At 36.0% G+C, this 18,221-nt stretch overlaps 1 protein-coding gene across 3 annotated transcripts in view; it reads right to left on the reverse strand.

The window, feature by feature from the left end:
* The window catches only part of GRIK2 (glutamate ionotropic receptor kainate type subunit 2), a 394,676-nt gene that overhangs the window by 249,591 nt on the left and 126,864 nt on the right, over nt 1-18,221 (reverse strand). For all 3 annotated transcript variants that reach the window (XM_069851131.1, XM_069851128.1, XM_069851130.1), the window contains one exon: nt 1,774-1,941. In XM_069851131.1, the coding sequence (XP_069707232.1) occupies nt 1,774-1,941 (168 nt within the window). The remainder of the gene's footprint in view (nt 1-1,773; nt 1,942-18,221) is intronic.

An 18,221-nucleotide genomic window follows, 5' to 3' on the forward strand; every position in this document is an offset into this window, starting at 1 on the left:
TTTCAATGGGCTTTTTTTCCCCTGTTTCTGAGATTTGAATAATGCAAAGCTTTCACACGTGATTTAATATGGCCCTGGCTCTATCAAATGCATACCAATTTTTCTAGTGCATTGAAGGATATTTCGTTTGCATCTGCATTATTCTTCACTGAAATAGTATCTTGGGAATAACTTCTTGCCTTCAGGTTGCTCTTTCATATAGTACCTTTAAAAACCCATAAATATTTTATCTATATTCAACTTCAAAAATATGTCTTACTAAGAGGTCTAAACAGGCAATTTATGATGCAATGCCTGCCTGCTTACTAATGGGCATAATCATGAACCACAAAATGAGTCAAATGTTTAAACCTCATTGTTAAAATTCTGCTTTGGAGCCATCATAATAAAATGAACCATTTTATGTTAACCTTTAGCCTTTGTTTCTGAACTAAAGCACCTGTCAGCACAAATGTAGCTGGCTGTACTGTGAAACGATGAAACAAAAAGCTGTTAGCACTGGAAGATTACACAGATTTTGATACAGCCTGACCAGCTACAAATAAAGAGTTGCATTCTCATCCAAGATGCAAGTAGGAACTATGAATATATACAATCTATTCAATATGTTCAGTCAATGGCATGTTGCCATACTAACTTCAGCTATTACAGGCTAGCAAGAATTAGCGAGGTAATATTCAGGCTAGCGTGCACCTTCAGGAAAACTCCAAGTAAGTGGGGAATGTAGTTATGTTGTCTCAGGAAAGGCTTAAAGAATTAAAGATCACGAAACAAACTTCTCTGCTTTCTACATCCTCCCTCAGGAACAGAAAGAAATTGTTCCATTAAATTTCACAGGATAATATATGCTGTAATCAGGAAGCAGATGAATTTGTGAGATGAGGAGGAAAGGAGAAAGAAGAGGCCGGAATTAAGGATCAGTCCATTCATTCACTACTGGCCAAGATGGAAAGGGAAGAGTAGTCTCTCGGAACCTGCTTTGATGCATCATCCGAAACATCAGAATAAGAACTCAAAAAATGCTTTGTTGAAAGTGTTGTTGGCCTCTTTCTTCTTCCTCATGCTCCCCTCTGCAAAGAAATAATCTTGCTAGGCATAAATATTTAGTCCATAAAATTTTTCATAAATCATAGTATCTCAAAATGACCAAACAGTATTTCTGTACAAATATGGATATTGTCTATTTTCGTGCCTAAAAATTTCTACTAGAAATGTTTATTTCGCAAATAAGCAGTGAAAAGAGGTTGGCAAGATTAATTCTGTATGATACAGAAAAATAATTGCCATAATTTCTAAACTGATTATATTACACTTTTAAGATATACTTCGTGTACATTCATTCTGACACAATAACTTTTTCCTATGCAGCATTTCTACTGTACCATCAAATATTTTTATTCATCTCAGCCCACTATAAGACCAAAAATCCTTATTGTCTAAAGGTTTCAATCTGCAACACTTGGGAGCGCCCTGTTGGGACCAAATGACTTGACAGTTTTAAGCTACTACCTCTCTTAAGAAATACAGGTTGACCTCTGATTCTTTCACCTGTCTTATTTTCTTGTTAAGGACAATATTCATATGAAATTAGCTCTTCAATTTATAAAAAAAGTATTTTAAAATAACATTTAATATAGTGCAAAATTCAGTCCTGCTGAGTTCTGACACCAGAGTTTATATTTTTTATATATATATTTTATAAATTTTTTCTAGTAGGTAAACTAAGTGAGTCTAGGTTTCTCATTAAAAAAAAATGAATATGAGAAAGTTTACCTTTTTTTGATGCTTCAAAACTGTCGTAGAGATTTATCTTTTGGGTGTCATATGTTAATGTGGTGTTTGGCAGAAGAGTTCTGTTTCTGTTGATTGTGTTCACAGCAAATCTGAAGGCTAGCTCTTCTGCTCCCATTGGACCAGATTCCACACACTCAAAAATGCCTCCTGGTAGTGGGAGAAAGAAGACAGAAACAAAACAAACTACTAGTAAGCCAAAATGGCAGACAAAAACATCTTTAATAATCAGCTTGGGAAAAGATTTATCAGCCTGAAATTTTTAATCTAATAAACCTGATACAGCAGAACTGACGAAATCACTTTAACTTGATTGAGTTTTTTTCCATACATCATTAAATTCATTATTGTGGATAAAAAGTGTGGCAATATAAATTGACCACACTATTTTGATGCAATATAGGAGAGGAATGAAGAGTATGTAATTATTATTTTACATAAATAAACTTGAAATTATTACATTTACCTCTTCCAGATAAATCGCTACCTATGCGTGTGACAAGGGAGAGAGAGATTTCTCAATTTTCTTTTTTTTTTACTCTTCTAAACTCATGACACAGCTATAGTAAACTGGAAAGTTCATTGAATGCAATACAGAACTGAGCGTAGAACTGGGATGCCTTGAACTGCCTCCAGAAATGAAGACGTATAGTTATTTTAGCATCATTGTGACCCTGAATTGATAAATATCTTGAGCAAAGGGTTCAAAATTTGCTCTTTTGCACTGAGCTGCATGTTTGTGCTAACCTTATTCTCATCAAATACACAAATCTAAGCTGCCATAGGCTCTATCATGCGCTAAAAACATCCTCAGACAAAGGGTAATGCCAGAGTAGGATATGCCTCAAATGACAGGCAATTTCTAGAATGCCTTTTAGCCAGCCTTAGTCTTGAATGAAACAAACTGTGAAACTGTGCAGTACTTCAGCAATACTTTTCTCACTAGTGAGATATCATTGTCCATTGTTTGGTATAACACCGTTTATTCTTGGTTCTAGAAAGGCCAAGCTTGGATCCAGGGACAATAAAATTAATTTGAAGATACATCCTTACTATGGTGACATGAATCTCTCAGGAAAACAATCAAAATCCATATGGTTTCTTCAGTTCTCATATTAATAGCATCTGTCTATGCTGGTAGGCAAAAAATGGCTGTCATGTGAACACCACTAATTATAAGCTAGGCACTGTATCTGTGCAAGAAACTTTTTAAATTCACTTTCTCCTAGGTTGTGCTTACTCATTTCCAAAGTAATGTTGCTATCTGGCTTTGTATTGTCTAAAAATATTTATTCAACAGTACACTGCTTTCTCAGCAAGCAGTTCTTTGCATCTGAATGTACAGGACCTGAATCAGACTAAACTTCACAAACTACAATCATTTTGTAAACAGCAGCCAAGTACGTTGAACATTTCTAAAGCAAAAAGAACATGTATTTAGTTGTCAACTCTTTCCCTGTTAGATATTATTAAACATGAAAAGGCTTTTTAATTTTGTCAACCTCCTGCCTCTTCAAACCTGGCTGCAGGATGGAGGTGTTAACATCTTTCCCGAAGATGAGCCCTTAAATTGCTGGTGAGAGCCCTAGGGGCAGGTGCTGAAGTATTAATTTAAAAGAATAAGCACTAACCACTGAGATGATATGCAACTAAAGATTGCTAAATATTAGTCATTTAAAACTGAGAATGAGACACTGATGGGAAAGGAAGATGCTCAAGAAAAATTTAGATACCTGGGGAAATGATCCAACCTGATCGAGCACAGAATGTATACATAATCAGTAATAAATTTTAATGATAATTCAGAAGCTAAAGCAGAAGAAACTTGAATAATATTTAGGTCAACATAACACAGTCTAAACAAAATACAGTTTAAAACAAAAATAAATGCCATGCTTATTTGCATAACAATGTAATATTAACATGAAATGAAATCTACTGTTCTTGAAATTTATGAAGTTCTCTGTTCAGGAAATAGTCTGATAGGCAAGATTTTTTGCTGCTTAAGATTTACAGGATCCGACATTACAAAGTCACACTGAGATGTATAGAAGGATCTTATTTTGATTTGGAGAAAGATTTTAAAGTTGCTTCAGAAAGCTAAAAATTAATGAATAAATGATAAGTATAGATATAAGAGACAAGAAAAATAAAAAGATAGTTCCATGAATGTAATGAAAGTTAAGAAAGATTATGTAGGCATTTCTAAGTCATCTGGAAAGCAGTTATGCTAGTGTATTTAAATAAAGCAGTTTCACACAAACAGTTATTTTTAAAAAAAAAGATTGTATCTCCTAAGAAACAATGGATTCCTAAAGAGAACTAAGCATTAAAATGCATCTTCCTTCTTACTGAAATTTTTGCATTGGAAGTTTTCTTCTAAAATTTCAATGTGTCTGAAGACCAATAAAACATTCCTTCTTTATTCCTGTATTTTTCATTCTGCTCATTTCAAAATTGTTGGCATGGGAAAATCCTTGTCAGAGATGCAGCCACTACTCTCAGCATAAGATAAAATGAAAATAAAAACTAATTTTGACCTCTCATATCTGGGTAATACCTGGTAGTAGTGACAGTCCATCACATGATAACACAATTTTATAAATATGACAAAGTCTCTGTCCCTTGTGAGTGGTAATGTTGTGTAATTTCCCACATGCACCATTCAGTGGTTTGTTCCCTCACTTACATATCCTACCCCTGTGATAAATGCATCCCCTGCATCCCCCTGTCCGCCTCGAGGTAAATTTCCATTCACAAGGAAAACATAGGTAGAGTAATCTTTTTCCTATTGTCCTTTGATTAGGATATTTTTCTTGGAAGAAGGAAAACAGGCTTTTGATTCCTGCTTCTGAATATTTTCATATTTTACACTAGATAGACATTGAATTAAAAATAAGAATTCTAGAGGAATATAGATTAAACCACATATTTGCAGTTTCCTAACTTTTTTCTAACCTGTAGGATGTCACACTTTCCCTGGGCTCCTTTCACTTCCGTTTATGCTACTTCGGTATCTGTCTGTTCAAGCAGTGGGGGAGGAACATCCTGTAATTAAATATTATGGATGCTGGCAGGTGTAGGTTGATCTTAACTTTCACACTAAAAGGGACATTCAAATCAACAGGTTCTCACAATGCGACATGTCCTATTAACATGTAAAATGCCTGAAAATGCTAGGCTCCTCTGCGGATAATAATATCTCTTAGCTCTGCCAACATAATACTGCACACACAAGCCACCACCGTTCTTAAACTGAACTTCTAAGCAGTTGAAGTTGAATTCACACGCTAAGTAGAGCAGGAGATTGGGCAGACACACAGCAGCATTCTGGATATCAGAATATAGCCACAAAACAGCTGCTCATTCTCCTGATGAGAGCCCTTTTAAGCATGCATGAAAGTCTTTATTTCAAATCACTCAGCAAAGGCACAGAAATGAGTTCAGGCATTGATTGGAATGGTAAGCTTTAAATGACACTTTCTCCATTGCTGCATAAGATGTAAGCAGAAACTTGTTTGGTAACTTTAAACTGCCTTGACCCTATTGTTATGTTCCTATATTTGTTACTGAGCCAGCAAATGATAGCAAAAAACTTTGAGTATTTTTAAAGAAAATGTTATGTAAATCCACCAACTTAATACTGGGAGACAAGCCACAAATTACACTGCATTTTTTTTATAAAATGGGAAGGAAGTTAATAAAAAGGATTGGCTTCCCACTTTAGGTACACTCAGTCATACAAGTATAGTGGTTTCCAGAAGCTGTTGTAATGTACTGAGCCATGTTGTTCCCTTCTGAGCAGGCTGCTCTTTACTGCTGTTGTACCTTCTATTCAGGATAGCCTTATTAATAATCAAATTGAGGAATTCACTGCATGATTTAAGAAAAGCAGACAGAGGAGTCATAAATCTTGCCATTGATATGCGGACAAGCAGCCAAACCAATGCTTGTCTCTGTTTAACAGCTTGAAAAATGCAGGTGCTGGGGTTTATCTTATTTTTAACACAGCTTATAGACCCATAATAGGCAGAAACACCAGTTTTCATATAGAACCAAGAGCACATCCTGGAGGAAATATCTGAATTGTCATTGCTACCTCAAATCAGAGACAGAGAACTTAAAAGAAGTGGTAAAATGTATATTTAATGCTTAGCTTGCTTTAATGGTCTCATATATGACTTTTTAATTTACAATGTTAATGCTGTGGCAGTTCATCTCTGCCCTCTGACAATAACACTAGAGAATACAGCATCATGTAACTACAGCTCAATCAGTAGCTCATGAAGATTTATTGACTGTGTACAGTAGGTGTCTGCTGTGTAGCTGAATGCTTCTTCAAGGTTTTTACTGCCATGATAACCACCTAGCAAAACCTCACAAGATTTTAGTAGCAATTGAAGAATCACAGGGATGAGGAATGTTTAAGATAGGCCAGACCACACCAAATATACAAGAATAATTGTAAAACAGTGTTTAAATGTCGTATCTTATCAAACATATCCAGGATAATACAGATCTCCTGTTAATCTTGATATACTAAAGCTGCTTTTACTGAACCTGAAATCCACTACGATTTTTCATCACAGTTGTCACTACTGAAAAAAACATTTATATAACCAAGTTATTTTATCATAATAAATAGGGAAAATCCAGTCAATGTAATACTGATGCAGTAACAGTTTCTTCAGAAACAGAAACTACTTGAAAAAATTATAGTAATATTTTGTCAGAAATGATTAAAACCGTACTACTAATGTAGAAGTCAAAAAAAATCTTTTCTAAAACTGTTCAAATGAAAAAGTCTGTATTTTCCACTAAAAACAGTTGAAGAATTGTCACATTTAGTTTATAAGCCATCTATTTTTCTCCAATTTTCAATTAATTTTCACAAATACAACATCCAGAGGAAAAAAATAATAAGTTGCCTTGTTACCTATCTTGGCAAAAATTACGAAAATATTGGTCTTGCTCTTAACTACCTGATTTCACAGATAATGGGATAAGCATTTTAATAATTCAACTTTTCATTTCTATTATGCAAAGAGGTCACAGGCATTTTTCTCCCCAGAAACATCCCACTTTGAGGATCATTTTCTTGTGTGTTTTGCATTATCATCTCCATCACATCAGAAAGTACAAAAGTGCTTAACTACATAAAAAACACTAGATGAATACAAGTGCCAGAACAAGTTATTCATAAATCTCTTTTACACATGGAGAACTTTTGAAACAGATGTATGCCATAAAACCTGAGCTACTGTTGCTTACTTGAAGTAATTCACATACAAGCAAGCTTCAAAAGTATCTGAGTACAAGTGCAAAACAAACAAAACAGCAAACCTGGGTGATACTAAATCAAAGATTTTCTCCTTTGTTCCTCGTACAGTTCCAGGTTTGTTTCAGAACAAACAAATGCTATGTAATTACAATAGCTGTGGGCTATATTGCAATGTGTGCGCTCTGAAGACTTAAACCTCTATATATGTAACAGGAGGCGACATAACCTCACATCATAATCTGACAAATCATTTGAAATTAAGTCTACAGACCACTTCAAAGTACTGAATCTAAAATAATTCTTTCTCAATATAATTACAAGTATATCAACAATATACACCAAGTTAAAGCCCCCATGGCCTGACAACATGAGAAATATTCCAGACTAATTTTCAAATGTGAAATCAAGAGAGAAAAATTTAAACACAAGCTCATTCTAATATAACATTCCTGACATTAACAATCATAGAATCATAGAATCATAGAATAACCAGGTTGGAAGAGACCCACCGGATCATCGAGTCCAACCATTCAATGTTATGGAATCAATAACTTTAGTTATAATTTCAATTGTACTAGTGATTTCCTTGTATGGAGATGTAAGATGAAGTTTCATTCTTTTCTAATATCTAAACAGCTTGATTAAGATCTCACAGATACACACACTACATATTAATAGCTATAATTTTTCAACATTATAGCCATATTATCATTACTGTGCACTAATCTGCACAAATTTACCTAAAGCTAAGAAGAACAAGGTCTTTATTAATACATTATAAAAAGTAACTTCAGTCACATTGTGGCATGAGCACATTTTTTTTAACTATACAGTAACTTCTGAAATATAATAATGTAAACTTGTATCCTAAGTATCATTAAAAAGCTGACTGAGATCCTGAAAAAAAATTGATTTTAAAAACAATTTATCTTAGCCTGTAACATGTCCTCCCATTATTTCACTTTAAAAACATACAAATATGTTTAAATTTTACTAATGTGAGGAAAAAAACTTTGGGTTCTTTGATCATGGGTTGACAAGCCAATCACCATGCTTGATACCCAATGATGGGGTACACCTGTCCCCAAGGGGAAAAAAAGGCACTCACCAAGAAGATAGCAGGGCTCATTAATAGAGCTTTAAACTAGATGTGAAGGGGGAGGGGTACATAATCAGGCTTGATCAAACAAAGCCTGGGAAAGGCACTCTGGTTTCTGATGGATGGTGTTCTGGCAAGGATCCTTACTCTGTTACCTCACAGGAAGTGAGGAATAGCACTTCAAATGACACCACAAAGGGTTAGATAATTCAGTGAGTAGTCACTTAAGAGTTAAGGCTATTCCTCTTAGGATCGTAACGGGATCAACAACCCAGCTGAAGTGTTTCTACACCAATGAATGCAGAATGGGCAATAAAAAAGAGGAAATAGAAGTTATTGTAAGGCAGGATGACTATGATATAATTGCCATTGTGGAAATGCGGTGTGATGACTCACATAACTGGAGTGCTAAAATGGCTGACTACAGACCCTTCAGGTGGGATAGGTGAGGAAAGAGAAGAAGTGGGATAGACCTGCGTGTTAGAGAGGGTTTTGACAGCCTCGAACTCATTGCTGGTGATGATAGGGTTGAATGTCTGTCTATAGGTGCAACTCAGAAGTGCACCTAATAAGGCAGATATCGTGGTGGGAGTCTGCTATAGACTACCCACCCACAATGAGGAGGCTGACGAGTTATTCAGTAAGCAGCTGGCAGAAGTCTCACAATTGCTAGTCCTTTTCTTTTTGGAAGACTTCAACTACCAGATGTCTGCTGAAAGTATAACACAGCAGTGAGGAAATAGCCTCGGAGGTATCTGGAGTGTGCGGAAAATAACTTTCTAACGCAGCCGGTGAGCAAGCCAACTAGGGAAGTCGCCTCGCTGGATCTGCTGTTAGCGAACAGTGTAGGACTAATGGGAGATGTGACTGTTGGAGGACGTCTAGGACATAGCAATCATGATATGATAGAATTCTCAGTTCTAGGAGAAGAAAGGGGGTGGGAGGTCTGTAAAATGGCCACCTTGGACTTCAGGAGGGTAGACTTTGGTCTGTTCAGAAGCGTGGTCAACAGAGTTCCATGGGAGACAGTCCTTAAGGACAAAGGAGCCCAGGAGGGCTGGATGATCTTTAAGAAGGAAATCCTGGCAGCACAAAAGCAAGCTGTCCCCTTGTGCCAGAATATGAGCTGATGGGTAAGAAAACTAGCTTGGCTGAGCAGAGAGCTGTGGGTGCAAATCAGGAAAAGAGGAAATATACAAACTTTGGAAGAAGGGACAAGCATCTTGAGAGGACTACAGGGATGAAATGAGATCACGTAGAGAGAAAATCAGAAGGTCTAAATACCGATTAGAACTTAGATTGGCCCATTCTCTGAAAGGTAATAAAAAAATCCTACAAATACATCAACAACAAAAGAAACATCTCCATCCTTTACTGGAATCAAGGGGAACAACAGTGACAAAGATGAAGATGAGTGAAGTACTTAATGCCTTCTTTGCCTCAATCTCTATTAGTAAGGTAAGATGTTCCCTGGGTACTCAACCTCCTGTGGCAGAAGACAGGGAGGAGGAGCAGAACAAAGCTTTCTTGATTTAAGAGTACATGGTTAGAGACCTGCTAGGCAAATTGGATATTCATAAGTCAATGGGGCCAGATGGGATCCACCCAAGGGTATTATGGGAGCTGGCGGAGGTGCTTGCCAAACCTCTTTCCATCATCTACCAGAAGTCCTGGCTGATTAGGGAAGTTCCTTTGGGCTGGAAGCTGGCAGATGCTATACCCATTTACCAGAAGGGCCAGAGAGAGGCCCCAACTACAACTGGATCCTCTACGGATCTGTCAGTCTGACTTCATTGCCAGGAAAGGTCATGCAGCATGTCATCTTGAATGCTATCACACAGCACACACAGAACAACCAGTAATCAAGCCCAGTCAGCATGGGTTTATGAAAGGCAGGTCCTGCCAAACTAACCATATCACCTTCTATGGCAAGGTGATCCACTTACTAGATGAGTAAAAGGCTGTGGATATAGTGCACCTGGACGTTAGTAAAGATTGTGACACAATTTCCCACAGTAGTTTACTTGAGAAACTGGCTTCCACTGGCCTGGACAGGCCTATCCTCTACTAGGTGAAAAACTGGCTGGATGGCCGGGCCCAAAGGGTGGTGGCGAATGGAGTTAAATATAGTTGGAGGCCAGTCACAAGTGGTGTTCCCCAGGGCCCATTGCTGGGTCCAGCCCTGTTCAATATCTTAACCAATGACCTGGACGAGAAGATTGAGTGCACTTTTAGAAAGTTTGTGGACAACACTAAAATGGGAAGAAGTGTTAATCTGCTTGAAAGTTGGGAGGTTCTCCAAAGGGATCCAAATAGGCTGGATCGATGGTCTGAGGCCAATGGGATGAGGTTTAAAAAGGCCAAGCACAGAGTCCTGCATTTCGGACACAAAACCCCTGTGCAGTGCTGCAGGCTTGGGGAAGAGTGGCTGGAGAGCTGCCTGGCAGAGAAAGACCTGGGGTGTTGGTTGACAGATGACTGAACATGAGCCAACAGTGTTCCCAGGTGGCCAAGAACGTCAATAGCATCTTGGCTTGCACGAGAAATGGTGTAATGAGCAAGATCAGGGAAGTGATTGTGCCCCTGAATACTGTCTTCAGTTTTGAGCCTCGCACTACAAGAAAGACATTGAGGTCCTGGAGCATGTCCAGAGAAGAGCAATCAAGTTGGTGAAGGGGCTGGAGAACAAGTATTATGAGGAGCAGCTGAGGGAACTGGGGTTGTTTAGCTTAGAGAAGAGGAGGCTGAGGGGAGACCTTATCATTGTCCACAACTACCTAAAAGGATGTTGTAGAGGTGGGTGTCGGTCTCTTCGCCCAAGTCATAGGTGATAGGACATGAGTGAATGGCTTCAAGCTGCAAGAGGAGACATTCAGATTGGACATTAGGAAAATATTCTTCATTGAAGGGTTTATCAAGCACTAGAACAGGCTGCCCAGGGAAGTGGTTGAGTCACCATCCCTGAAGGTATTTAAAAGGTGCGCAGATGAAGTGCTTAGAAATATGATTTACCAGTGGACAGGTACAGACAGAATTGATGATCTCAAAAGTCTTTTCCAATCTAATGATTCTATGTTTCTATGATTCTAATATACTTATATGAAGTCATTTAGGAATTAAATTATTTTGTTTCTTATTTCTCACCCCATGTCAGTACTTAGAATACAAGTTAACCATATTTTATATGCCCAGATAAACAGACAAATAGAAATGTCTTATTCTCACATTATTTCCCATTCAGAAAACATGAAGTCTAAGATAATTATTATTTAATTAGCCTCAAAAAATGGGAGAAAGGAGTAATGGGTATCTGTGATAAACAACTTCTCTAAGAAGGGTTTAAAGAGAGAATCAAGCAAGTCTATCAGATATTATACGATTAAAATATCTGCTTATATCTGCTGTGCTCCAATTTTGAAATTGGCCATTTCTTTACTGGAGGCAATAGCTATGTTTTTTTCTTAAATGCAAGGAAAAGCTTATTTATGTTAAAAACTGTTGAAAAATATTTTTGAAGTTGAATACATACAAATGATAACTATTTTTAAAATAGCATTATAAATATAATTTGATGCATTCAAAGCATCTTTTTCTAATTCAGATCAGAAACATACCTTTCATCAGCACAATTTCAAATACACTTTGAAAATTCATAAATAAAATGATACTAAAAAATTTTACTAGACTGGAATATAATACTCAAAATACTGCATCTGATAACATCTCTTTTCACGGATATTACTTCTTTCAGTCAGAATATAAATGGAGCATGGCTAAAGATGACAGGCAAAATAAGCACACCTAAACACATTCATCTGCAGTGTTACATTGTACAATCCATAAGATTTCTTCCACTCTAAGGATATGCATTAGCTTCTTCTGACATGCTAAGCAATCTATTACAGAATACACACGGTAATTTAAATGTAATTATCACATTAGGTAATATTTAATCTCTCATGACTAGCATTAACAAAAGGAAGCAAAACACTAAATTAAATGTGACTACAAAAATAGCCTAAGGAGATTTTTCTAGAATGTGCTTTTCACTACTTTGGCTAACAAAATGTTTTAAATTGTCTTAAAGCAATGCACGTTTGTTTACTTCCAGTTTTTCTAAAGAGCAAACTTAAATGGTTAAGTTTTACACTACTACTTTCACAAGGACGAATGCAGAAGACTTACACCTGTTTATAGCCTCCTTATTGGGCAGCTACAGCTGTGAATCTTCCTTGCCTTTAGGTGCAAAGATACACAAATCTTCGATGATTTCATTTTTTTCTAGAAAGTGTCATAAAATATATTAGAACACTGAGAAAAATAGTTCCTTAACCACCTGGTACAGACCACAGATAACTGTTAACAATGTAGCATTAGACCAGGATTTTTTCTTTCCATCAGGCTGGATGCTACTCATCCATCTTCTCAAGTATATCAAGTCAAATATCAAGGGTCTGGAATCACATTTGGAAGACAAATTATACACAGACCATGAAAGAAATTTTATCTAGATTTTCACTTGCTTTTAAATTCAAAGTGGCTAATTCATGAAAGATAAGTAGACATTAAATAGAATGGGTATTTTGAACTTAACTCATATTTTAACTCATATTAACTCAATATTTTGCTAGTTGATACCAATACGTCCGCATCATATGGCCTCAAGCTCCGCCAGGGGAGGTTTAGGCTGGACATTAGGAAAAAATTCTTTACAGAAAGGGTCATTGGGCACTGGAACAGGCTTCCCAGGGAGGTGGTTGAGTCACCTTCCCTGGAGGTGTTTAAGGCACAGGTGGATGAGGTGCTGAGGGATATGGTTTAGTGTTTGATAGGAACGGTTGGACTCGATGATCCGGTGGGTCTCTTCCAACCTGGTTATTCTGTGATTCTGTGATATGCAAAATCTGGAACAAAAGTAGCTTTTTTCTCTTTTTTTTTGTTTCTACTTTGTTTTAATAAGATAAAAACAAGTCACATAAGAACATAAGACTCTGTCAGATCTTGCTGTAATTTTTCAAGCAGGCCTTAGAAAAGACACACACCTAATTTCTCCAAAGATGTTTACAGAGCCTATGGTTCAGCAGTTACTAGAAATCACTTGACAGTTCTGTGGAAAGAAGTGAAAAGTTTGCCAGGAACTGTAGGCATCCAAGCATGTAGAAAAATGCTGCAGTGTAAGAAGCTTATGCTAGGATCCCTCAACATATAAAGACAATATAGAAAAATGCCTAAACTTCGCAGAAGTTAGAAGGGTCTTAATTAGAGGAAGCTCAAAGCAGAGCTTACATGGAAAGGTATCTTCAGTGAAATATACTCCTTGTGACTATAGGGTTATTACTATTTTTTCATGTAACAACATGTTAAAGTACTTTCCTATAACTCAGAAAACAGATTCCATCATACACTGAATTCTAAGCCCACGTCTTTCACAGCTGAAACAAAGCTTAACCAGCAGGCAATATACTGATATATTTCAAAATTTTCAACTTTGATTGAATATCGACTGCCATATAAACAGGATTTTTCAGTCTGCAAGATCCAGAAAACAAGAGCAAGTCTGAAGTCATCATATATCTCTCTGTTAAATACGAGATAGGAGCCAGCACATGATTTCTAGAAAATTTGATTTTATCCAATGAATTTCCTGTCGAAAAAATTTAAATAGAAGACAAAATCAGGGTCAGGACACAGGTTTTCTTTCTGAGTACATTCCCTGCCTGTAGCTTCCAACTTGCTTTCTTATTTACTCCTAAGCATCCTTCTGCAATACCAGCGCACATTACTTGACTGGTCTTAAACAGTCAGGTCGTCTTCAGTTGCTCTTTCTGATCAAGTAATTCCTAATATATCTTCAACATCAAATATCAGCATACACTAGCCAGAAGTACCTTCAAATTCAGCTCCTAGTTATCCAGATAATTTGACTCACCTTTTAAGACCTACCAGCTAATTTAAAAGCAACAAGGCAAATGCTGCAGAATCAAGCAAATAAGAATTGCATAATATGCACTATCATTTTTTCTGAAGAAAAAAAATTCTCACACTTAAGGCCTATATAAATCTTCAAAATAAATAAATCTTCAAAATAAATAAATCTTCAAAATAAATAACATCCATATCCTTCTTCCAAAAATATCAAGAAAGAAGAACTTTATTTAAACTACACATGAAAGCTTAAAATTACAATAACATGTCATAAAAGATCTTAAAATAAACAATAAGAGTACTCATTCTCATGGATTTGGACAACATAAAAGATCAGTAAAAGTTTGTTTGTAATCACAAAAGTATACCTAACCCCTGCTGAACATCATGACCTATGTTAAAGTAAGTGAAATTTGGGCATTTGGATCCCTGACTAGAAATCCTTCCAGAAACAAAATGTATAAATTATCACTAGCTCAGATTTTTTTAAATTTATTTTTAATAGTTAATATTTTAATGTTCAGGAGTTTGTAGATATTTAAGTGATTTAAGCAAATTCAAAAATTGCAATTTCATACTTTTTCTTCCTTCTGTCAAGATTTTCACAAATAGAATCCATCAGTAAGCTGAAAAAAAAATCTTATGAAATGCCTTACCTAATTTAAGAGGCGAAGAGAGAAAAGGCATACCAAGGCTTCATATATATCTATATGCACATACATGTGCATAACAGAAGAGATGCAGAATATTTATTTCTGTATTTGTATATGTATCTATCATGCCATGCAGTAAGTAGTAATCTCATTATTTTCAAATCCAATTAAGTCACTGATTAGTTGATAATAGCACATATATTGAATGATTGTTAATTATATTGTTAATCAATTGATAATCAAGTGTTAACAGGAACTTAGCAATATTTCTTCAATATATTCTAAATTGCTGCTAAATGAAATTTTCATAAATTCCTATCCATGACACCATAGTGATCTTATTTAGTGAAATACTTCCCTTCCACAGGCATTTCATACAAAAGAGAGAGCTATGGTATTATTGCCGTGCATAGGCAAAGTAAACTCCCAAGACTATGCAAAAACTTGTTTCTTAATGGAAAAAAAAGTAGAACTCTACAAGTACTCCTCTGTGATCCCAGAATAATCATAAGTAAGAACTGGTAAATCCACTTATTTAGCAGGGAATAAAAGCAGTACGGTTTTGGTTTCTAAGCACTGCATCTATGAGATATGAAATAAAAGGTACTTGGCCTGCATATGGCATTGTAAAGTGAGAAAAATGAAGTTTTTCAGTAATTTTTACACTTCAGGAAAATATTTTCAAGTTTTAGTTTACTCCATCATGCTTTGCATTACTTCATGGTCACAAATTACTGCTTCCTAACACTGCCATGTTACAGTGCATTAACTGAAAGAGTTTATACTTTCCATTTTATCTTTAAAGCCATTAAAAGATAGCTTAGAGCATTTAATCATCTTTTCAAAGTGTTTCCTGACTGTATTACAATTAAGCAGTTTGAAATCACTGCTACAGAAATGCTGTGAAATAGCAGGAAAAGTTACAATAGTCATAAAAGATTTAAAAAATAAACTTCAAAATCAGACTGATGGAAATGTTTTAAATGTGACATACAAGTTTTGCTATTGCATTTAATGATGTTTCACTTCAGTACACAAATGTTCAATTTCTAAAAATGTTTGAATTAAAGTTGCTTAGATTTTAAGTCATTATCTTTTCATCTTAGTAACACTGCCATCAAAATCACGTTCACCATAAGTACTGCTACCCTTAGTGAAATATGGTATCTGGTGCTGCAGGGTTATTGTTTAAATATTCAAAGCAATTTTCAGAAGACTAAAGTGGGTTATTGCATATTATTTGGAAAAAATCTTCACTGTTCCTGTCCCTTAATATACCAGCTGCATGGTTTGCATAGGAATTGTATTCTGTATTCTCTCAATGACTCCCTTTTTGAGTCATCAGCCATGGGAGGAAAAAAAAAGAGAAAAAGGTGATGTGTGTGAGTATAGAAACAAGAAAACAGTATGAGCAAACAATACTAGGAGGTGGGCAAAAACGTTGTACAGATGTAGAAGGTAAAAACATTTATCTCATGCACAGATATACTAAATACTTCACACTACTCACTGATTTGCAGTATATTTGACTGCCATTTGTTTCTCATAGTAATTACCCAATTATCTTTTCCATTAGAGGGAAGGTGTTTATATTGATAATGACTGAAATGTGCTCTAGATGTGCACAGTATATCTTTTCACTTTGATTCATCTCTATCTCAGAATTCAGCACTAGAGACTGATCATCAATTATATGCAGATATTTTGTTCTATTAAGAGTCTAAATGTTAAGAGGTTATTAGCTAACATGTTAATTATGATCTAAAAATTAATTCATTAATTTGTTTTATTTACTAATTTAGAAGCCTCTTGGGAAAAATCAAAAAGTTGTTTTGGCAGGAAAGCAGGAGTTACACATTCTACCTTAACTAAATCCTAACGATGGATTAGATATTAACTTCCATAAAGCAACGCTTCTTTTTTATTCTCGCTTCTATTTACTTACAAGGACATACATCTAATATACTTTAAACTACTTCGTCCACAATGAGGTCTTATTTGTAACAACAGAAAACTAGACAGTAAATTAGCCCACATTTTTCTTCTAATGTATAAGGTTTAATAAGAATTTTTTTTTTTTCAACAAGTATGATCAGTTTCTCCCCATGCTGCGGCTGTTTTTTAAATACCTCTGCAAGGAAGATAATCTTTTTCTGGAGGAAAAATATGTTCCGTGAATCATAGGCATCATATAAAATGTTTTCTCAAGGAACAGTAACTTCACTGAAGACCATTCTGCTTTAAGCATGTAAAAAAGGCTATCTAGCCACCTTTTTCACAAAACCTTACCTCTGTAGCCTTTGTTTGCAAGTATTCAAAAAGGAAAACATACCTAGCAAGGAGGTAGGATATTTACAGAATCATTCAAACTATTTCCATTATGAGAACAGTCTAGAAATGTCAAAAAAACAGAGGGGGTCAGGGAGGGGAAGGTTTAAAACACGAAGATAAATTCTGCAGTACTGTCTAATGTGGAAGCTCTACTTTCATGCCAACATCTTGCACGTTGCACATAGTTTTAATTCCCTCGGGATGTGCTAGGAGTCCAAGTTCCCATTGTATTCAGTGGATCTTGGAGAACTGTTCAGTTCACCAGAGCACAGTCATCTAAGACTCAAGGCACATGTCTGCAGGTGGGCTACTTGATGGGGGCAAACCTATCCCTCCTTGTCTCTAGTAGAGAAAAGGAATGTGTCCTTCCGAGGTCTCATGTCTTACCTACACAGGCAGCTATGAAACAGTCACAAATTTAATTAGGCCTTTTGCAGCTGGTCTGTTCAGCTCATGCATTTCCTCTGCTAATTCCCACTGACTCAAACAGACATTTGAGTACTTGGCACAGGGTATCTGAACCTTGATCCCAATCCTACTCATTTCAAAAATTATATAAAAAATCTGGAAGAGCTAAAGAGAAAGGTAGCAAAGTATTTAACAAATTTCACACGAGGAATGAATGAGAAGGCATAATTCATCCTGGAAAAGAGACATTTTAGAGTAAGATAGAGTTATGCAAAAACATGTATGTTGTGCAAATGGTAGATACAGTTATCTTGTTCACTGTTTCTGCCTACACAAGAACTAGAGGATCATATTTGAAGGTAATTATAAAATATTCAGTGCTAATTTCCACACTTAGCTGAGATATGTTAGGTAAATGTAAATCAAAGAAGAAAGAGATTTCAGTGTAGCAGATAGTGGACATAGGCTTCCATCGCCTTAGATGCCTTAAAATCCAGTCATGTAACAAGACAAAATAGGTCAAAAAACCATATCCTTATGCATACACCTGGCCATTTAGGCTGGTCTTGCAACATGAAGAGCTCTACCTCTACCTTCTGGAGCTGGGGAATGTTGCCTCTTTCTGATGGTGTGAAGCTGTGATACTTGCAGTAGATAACTTTAGGTAATATAGGTTTATCTAATAGGTGTATGCTGAAAGAAAACATTTTTGAAATTGTTATCTGAATTGTCT

The sequence above is a fragment of the Phaenicophaeus curvirostris genome, chromosome 2, assembly GCF_032191515.1.
Source record: "Phaenicophaeus curvirostris isolate KB17595 chromosome 2, BPBGC_Pcur_1.0, whole genome shotgun sequence".
Taxonomy (NCBI): Eukaryota; Metazoa; Chordata; class Aves; order Cuculiformes; family Cuculidae; genus Phaenicophaeus; species Phaenicophaeus curvirostris.